Raw genomic sequence first — 7,406 nt, 5'->3', positions numbered from 1 at the left:
CCGTTAAGGACTCCATCTTTAAGGGGGGTACATGGGGGATGCGTAAGACCTACATAGTATATATTCATCCTGACATAACCTACAGGTATTTGCCCAAAATAATGGAAACGCTTGAGTAAACGAGGGATACAAAGTACACTGAACAAAAATATAAACGCAACATGCAACAATGTCAAAGATTTTTACTGAGTTACAATTCATATAGGAAATAAGTCAGTTGAAATAAATCCCTCCCACACACACAGACGCCTCGCAAGTCCTCAACTGGCAGCTTCATTAAATAGTACCTGCAAAACACCAGTCTCAACGTCAACAGTGAAGAGGCGTACTCTGTGATGCTGGCCTTCGGCAGAGTTGCAAAGAAAAAGCCATATCTCAGAATGGCCAATAAAACGACACACTGGACATAAAAAGACACTGGACAGATGAACTCTGCCTAGAAGGCCAGCATCCCGGAGCCGCCTGTTCACCGCTGTCGTTGAGACTGGTGTCTGCGCAAACAGTGTGGCTAGCTCAAACGCTGACTGTTGCGTCAATCGAAACTGGACCTTCTAAATAAGCGTTCTAATCCGGACGCGCTCAGGGACCACTGTAGAATGATCACCCCCGTTTGTTGGAACGCGTGAAAAGGTTCAGCGCTTCCTTTATTTTGGCAGTTCCATGTATATTCTCCATGCAGTATAGGTCAGTGAGTGATTAGTTGGCGCTGCAGCGTGACCCACCTCTCCCTCTCGGCCTTGTTCTTGATGGTCTTGTCCTGGCTGATGGCCTTGCTGTTCTCCATGGACGCCTTGGCCTGATTGGCCCGCATCTCCTTGCTCTGCCTGAGAGGGAATGAGACAACAAACAAGGCCTGGTAAGGACCCTCATCAAGTACACCTGACAGGGCAAACTCACAGCTCAAAGTGCCCAAGATGGGTCTCACATGTCAGATAATTAAGACACTCAAGGACATTCAGGGACATCACGCCTATAAAATAATGCATGCGTGGTGTCCCATGGAAAATCTCAGAATTTCCCGGTTTGAGCAGTAGGGTCAGTTGTTCTGGCTGTGTGTTACAGTTCCTGGACCAGTTTGAGATTCAGTGTTTACTTTGTGCGCCTTGCACATGCGTGTGCGCGTCTCTCTCTCTCACCGTTCGTGGATCAGTTTGAGCGAGAGAGTCTGTTGTTCCTGGACTCCACTCAGTAGTTTCTTGAGGTTTTCACACTGCTGGACCACGTGGATGTCCTTCATATCCTGCTCAATACTGCTGTGGGAGTTGATCATCTCTGACCACTCCTTAGTGTGTTGGGCTGTGATGTCCTTCACCTGTAGGCCACAGGATACACACTTACACCCTAAACATGTATACATTATATCATCTCTGACCACTCCTTAGTGTGTTGGGCTGTGATGTCCTTCACCTGTAGGCCACAGGATACACACTTACACCCTAAACATGTATACATTATATCATCTCTGACCACTCCTTAGTGTGTTGGGCTGTGATGTCCTTCACCCTGTAGGCCAGCTAGGATACACACTTACACCCTAAAGATGTATACATTATGGCTCATCTCTGACCACTCCCCTTAGTGTGTTGGGCTGTGATGTCCTTCACCTGTGAGGCCGCAGTGACACACACTTACACCCTAAAACAGAGCAAGTACATTATATCATCTTCTGACCACTCCTTAGTGATGTCCAACACCATAAACCCAGCAGTACAATCATATACATTCCAATGAGGGAGAACTAGAGTGAAAGTGAATCACTTTTTTCCACTGCTCTCCGAGATGTTTGCACGCCGGACATTGCAAGGTTACCTTGGTTTTGTGGTCTGTGGTCAGGTTCTCCACTTTACTCTCAGTCTCCTTCTTCAACTCCAGACAGTTGTTTTCTCTGTAGGACGACAGAAAGATACAACATAGCGTTGTGCTGGTGCTAGATATCCCAGAACGAATGTTTAAGTTCAATGTCTCTTTCAGCCTTTCATTATCATTAATTGGTTGACTGACTGGTCTTTCAGGTCCTGATATTTACCCTCGCTTCTTGATGGCCTTCTCCAGCAGCTTCTCCTGTGTCTGCTTCTCCTTGTCGTGCAGAGCGATCATCTTGTCCACCTGGGTGCAGTGGGACTTCTGCATGATGGTGCAGTCCTGAAACGAAACACCACATATTAATGACGATATCAGAACTGAGTTAGCTTGGCCCAACCTTTCTTAATCAAGTCATTTAGCATTGCAGTCAGCCAAACCATATAGCAAAGGACTAACACAACATCAGGAGAACATATGAAACTACTGGGTACATGTGTTGTAAAACATCAGTAGAACATATTAAACGACTGGGTACATGTGTTGTAAAACATCAGGAGAACATATGTAAACTACTGGGTACATGTGTTGTAAAACATCAGGAGAACATATGAAACGACTGGGTACATGTGTTGTAAAACATCAGGAGAACATATGAAACGACTGGGTACATGTGTTGTAAAACATCAGGAGAACATATGAAACGACTGGGTACATGTGTTGTAAAACATCAGGAGAACATATGAAACGACTGGGTACATGTGTTGTAAAACATCAGGAGAACATATGAAACTACTGGGTACATGTGTTGTAAAACATCAGGAGAACATATGAAACTACTGGGTACATGTGTTGTAAAACATCAGGAGAACATATGAAACTACTGGGTACATGTGTTGTAAAACATCAGTAGAACATATGAAACTACTGGGTACATGTGTTGTAAAACATCAGGAGAACATATTAAACTACTGGGTACATGTGTTGTAAAACATCAGGAGAACATATGAAACTACTGGGTACATGTGTTGTAAAACATCAGGAGAACATATGAAACGACTGGGTACATGTGTTGTAAAACATCAGGAGAACATATGAAACGATTGGGTACATGTGTTGTAAAACATCAGTAGAACATATGAAACTACTGGGTACATGTGTTGTAAAACATCAGGAGAACATATTAAACGACTGGGTACATGTGTTGTAAAACATCAGGAGAACATATTAAACGACTGGGTACATGTGTTGTAAAACATCAGGAGAACATATGAAACGACTCGGTACATGTGTTGTAAAACATCAGGAGAACATATGAAACTACTGGGTACATGTGTTGTAAAACATCAGGAGAACATATGAAACTACTGGGTACATGTGTTGTAAAACATCAGGAGAACATATGAAACTACTGGGTACATGTGTTGTAAAACATCAGTAGAACATATGAAACGACTGGGTAGAAACATCAGGAGAACATATGAAACTACTGGGTACATGAGTTGTAAAACATCAGTCAGTATCATAACTGTTATACAACAGAACAGGCGAAGACGGCAGACTGGTTGCTATGGTAAACCCTACAAGAGTTCATCTCTTTTGTGTACGAACCAAAATATATATATTTTTAAACACACAGGCTGTTGCATGAGACGGGATTTCATAAGGACAGAGGTATTAGTGATTGAAGTCCAGCTAGTGTGTGTGTGTGTGTGTGAGGGGGGGGGTCATCTTAGCAAGCCTCTGGTGAGATCAAAGAGAAACATTGTCCATCTTAGGCTACATGATGCTGTGGGTGTGCGTGTGTACGTGTATGAATGTGTGTGTGTTTGTGGGGGCAGGGGTCAGGGGTCAGGCTACAGTGGATGATGAAAAGAAAGGACCTCAGAATGAATGATCTGTCCTGGTCATCGCTCTGGGATCTGTCAACAGAGGAGCTTCCTAAAACATCAACCCACCTTGGCGTGCTTCTTCTTTAAAGAGTTCAGATCTTTCTGCTGCTTCTTAGTCAGTTTAAGGTACGTCTGAGGAGAGAAAAACGGGTTATTGGAGCGAGACTGAACTGGCTAAATCAAAAGGACAGCAAGCTAAAAAGACACAGACTGTGTGAGGAATGACAGTGCCACCCCTGTTTCTCCTGCAGGACCACGAGCTGATGAGAAACAGGAATAAACCGCAGAACCACTGGGAAAGGTGCTGTGGAAACCACAGGAACTGTGATGGTTATGATTAGAGGTGAGCTAGTCTTACCTTCATCTGTTTCAAGTCATCAATGTTCACATGCGGCACGAGGGTGTTTGTATCTACAAAAGAGAGAAATGGAAAACGTCTCAATTGTACCAATGCTAGGTCTCAGATTGTGTGTGCGCATGTGTGTGTATCTGTGTGTCGTACCCTTCTTGGTCTCCGTGGTGTTGTTCTGGGCAGACTTAGAGGACTGAGCCGGGTCCGAGCTGGTCTGTGGCGTGACGTTGGTCTTCACGTTGGCGTTCACCTTCCCTTTCTTGTCGTTCTTTGAACTCTCGTTTGGCACGTCCGCTATGTCACTCTGAAGAGCGGGAGGGGGAGGAGAGAGGGAGGGGGAGGAAGAGAGAGGGAGGAGGGAGAGAGGGAGGGAGGGGAGAGAGAGGTAGGGAGGGGGAGAGAAAGGGAGGGAGGGGGAAAGAGAGGGAGAGGGGGAGAGAGAGGGAGGGAGGAGAGAGGGGGAGAGAGAGGGAGGGAGAGGGAGGGAGGGGAGAGAGGGAGGGAGAGGGGGAGGGAGGGAGGGAGAGAGGGAGGGAGAGGGAGGAGGAGGAGAGAGAGGGGGAGAGAGAGGGGGAGAGAGAGGGGAGGGAGGGGGAGGAGAGAGGGAGGAGGAGAGGGAGGAGGTGGGAGGAAGAGAGAAGGAGGGGGAGGGAGAGAGAGGGAGGGAGGGAGGAGAGAGAGGGAGGGAGGGGGAGAGAGAGGGAGGGAGGGGAGGAGGAGAGAGAGGGAGGGGGAGGAGAGAGAGAGGGAGGGGAGGAGGAGAGAGAGGGAGGGGGAGGAGGAGAGAGAGAGGGAGGGGGAGAGAGAGGGAGGGGGGAGAGAGGGAGGGAGGAGAGGGAGGGAGGGGGAGGAAGAGAGAGGGAGGGGGAGGAGGAGAGAGGGAGGGGGAGGAGGGAGAGGAGGGAGGGGGAGGAGGGAGAGAGGGAGGGAGGGGGAGGGAGAGAGAGGGAGGGGGAGGGGAGAGAGAGGGAGGGAGGGGGAGAGAGAGGGAGGGAGGGGGAGAGAGGGATAGGGAGGAAGAGAGAGGGAGGGGGAGGAAGAGAGAGGGAGGGGGAGGAGGAGGAAGAGAGAGAGGGAGGGAGGGGGAGAGAGAGCGGCAGAGAGAGGCAGAGAGAGCGGCAGAGAGAGGCAGAGAGAGAGGCAGAGAGAGGCAGAGAGAGAGGCAGAGAGAGTGGCAGAGAGAGAGGCAGAGAGAGCGGCAGAGAGAGGCAGAGAGAGCGGCAGAGAGAGGCAGAGAGAGAGGCAGAGAGAGTGGCAGAGAGAGAGGCAGAGAGAGGCAGAGAGAGCGGCAGAGAGAGGCAGAGAGAGCGGCAGAGAGAGGCAGAGAGAGGCAGAGAGACCGTCTCAGGACCATCGATGGAAATCTTTCTCACGCACTTTGCAAAAACGTCAGTATTGCATTTCCATATAGATGTCGAGATTGAGTGATATTTGACCTTTTCACCTAACTCACCCCTAAGAACATTTTCTTATCCAGGGACCTTACATTAGACATGTCCCACACAGTGATGATGTACTGTGTGCGCTAGTAGCCAAGAATGGAACAGCTGGCTACAGTGGGTATACAGTACGAGGCTAACAGAATCAATAGTGATTGATCAAACAGGTGTCGGTACCGTTTCAATCCCCAGAGCCTCTCATCTGGTCCGCCTCTTCTGCTATGGACAGGAACTTCTTCGGGTCCGACAGGGCGCTCCACGATGGCTAGGGAGAAGACAGGAGATTCATCAATAAGCTGGCTATACTAGGGCCGGGACGATACCGGGCATCGCGATACTCGTCGGTATCGTGGCGAGGAAACAAAACACAAAGGGGATTTAACTTCTTTATGTTGTTCTCCAGAGTCACGTGTATTTATTTTCCAAGCTATAGCACGCACGGACAGGCAGCAGGTTTTTTAAAGGACCGAAGAGTTCGGTTTACTTCGTGTTTTTAGTTTTGCCATTTGAAAAAAATATTGCGATAACTGGTATCGTCACGGACCGAGAACACACAGGAAAAGACTGTGACGTGCTGCCCATGTCCAAGTTGAGGTGCTTGGAGAGGTCTGATAACTCCACAGGAAAAGACTGTGACGTGCTGCCCATGTCCAAGTTGAGGTGCTTGGAGAGGTCTGATAACTCCACAGGAAAAGACTGTGACGTGCTGCCCATGTCCAAGTTGAGGTGCTTGGAGAGGTCTGATAACTCCACAGGAAAGATCGTGACGTGCTGCCCATGTCCAAGTTGAGGTGCTTGGAGAGGTCTGATAACTCCACAGGAAAAGACTGTGACGTGCTGCCCATGTCCAAGTTGAGGTGCTTGGAGAGGTCTGATAACTCCACAGGAAAAGACTGTGACGTGCTGCCCATGTCCAAGTTGAGGTGCTTGGAGAGGTCTGATAACTCCACAGGAAAAGACTGTGACGTGCTGCCCATGTCCAAGTTGAGGTGCTTGGAGAGGTCTGATAACTCCACAGGAAAAGACTGTGACGTGCTGCCCATGTCCAAGTTGAGGTGCTTGGAGAGGTCTGATAACTCCACAGGAAAAGACTGTGACGTGCTGCCCATGTCCAAGTTGAGGTGCTTGGAGAGGTCTGATAACTCCACAGGAAAAGACTGTGACGTGCTGCCCATGTCCAAGTTGAGGTGCTTGGAGAGGTCTGATAACTCCACAGGAAAAGACTGTGACGTGCTGCCCATGTCCAAGTTGAGGTGCTTGGAGAGGTCTGATAACCCAATGGGCTTCCGTCGCCGCTCAAAGGCTAAACACAGGCGATACCCAGAAAGACACGCAAAAGAAGACAACATTCTAATATACACCTGGGCAGGTATACGTTTGAGTAGATATTATGGAAGCCTACTGCAAAAGACGGAAATTGACGCCGGGCTCAACTTGGATACAGAACATTCACGCATCCAATCAACACTGCCCTGGGATGCGGCTTGAACGACTGGCCGGACCATGGGTTGTCGTCATAATGACTGGCCGGACCATGGGTTGTCGTCATAACGACTGGCCGGACCATGGGTTGCCGCTCATAACGACTGGCCGGACCATGGGCTGTCGCTCATAGGGAGTGACTTAACGACTGGCCGGGACCATGGGTTGCTGTTGCACGACTGGCCGGACCATGCCTCTGGGAGTGGCTTAACGACTGGCCGGACCATGGGTTGTCGTCTAGGAGGGTTAACGACTGGCCAGACCATGCGTTGTCTGTCATAACGACTGGCCGGACTCATGCCCCTGGGAGTGGCTTAACGACTGGCCGGACCATGGGTTGTCGTCATAACGCACTGGCCGGACCATGCCCCTGGGAGTGCCTTAACGACTGGCCGGGACTCATGGGTTACTGTCGCCATAACGACTGGCCGGACCATGCCC

The 7,406-nt window shown here is 49.3% G+C and overlaps 1 protein-coding gene across 1 annotated transcript; it reads right to left on the bottom strand.

Moving 5' to 3' along the window:
• Positions 1-722: 722 nt before the first annotated feature.
• LOC135529072 (1-phosphatidylinositol 4,5-bisphosphate phosphodiesterase beta-4-like) lies at positions 723-6,197 on the bottom strand (the record flags this gene model as incomplete). Its single annotated transcript, XM_064957982.1, has 9 exons — positions 6,039-6,197; positions 5,661-5,678; positions 4,195-4,348; positions 4,051-4,103; positions 3,759-3,824; positions 2,027-2,142; positions 1,810-1,885; positions 1,137-1,312; positions 723-824 (listed from the first exon to the last, which is right to left on the bottom strand). Coding segments are annotated over exons 1-9 (920 nt in total), but the record flags the coding sequence as incomplete, so codon positions are not given.
• Positions 6,198-7,406: the final 1,209 nt, after the last annotated feature.

Source organism: Oncorhynchus masou, unplaced genomic scaffold (assembly GCF_036934945.1).
Source record: "Oncorhynchus masou masou isolate Uvic2021 unplaced genomic scaffold, UVic_Omas_1.1 unplaced_scaffold_10863, whole genome shotgun sequence".
Classification (NCBI taxonomy): domain Eukaryota; kingdom Metazoa; phylum Chordata; class Actinopteri; order Salmoniformes; family Salmonidae; genus Oncorhynchus; species Oncorhynchus masou.
The sequence above is the reverse complement of the archived record's forward strand: the minus strand, read 5'-3'. Positions and strand labels throughout refer to the sequence as shown.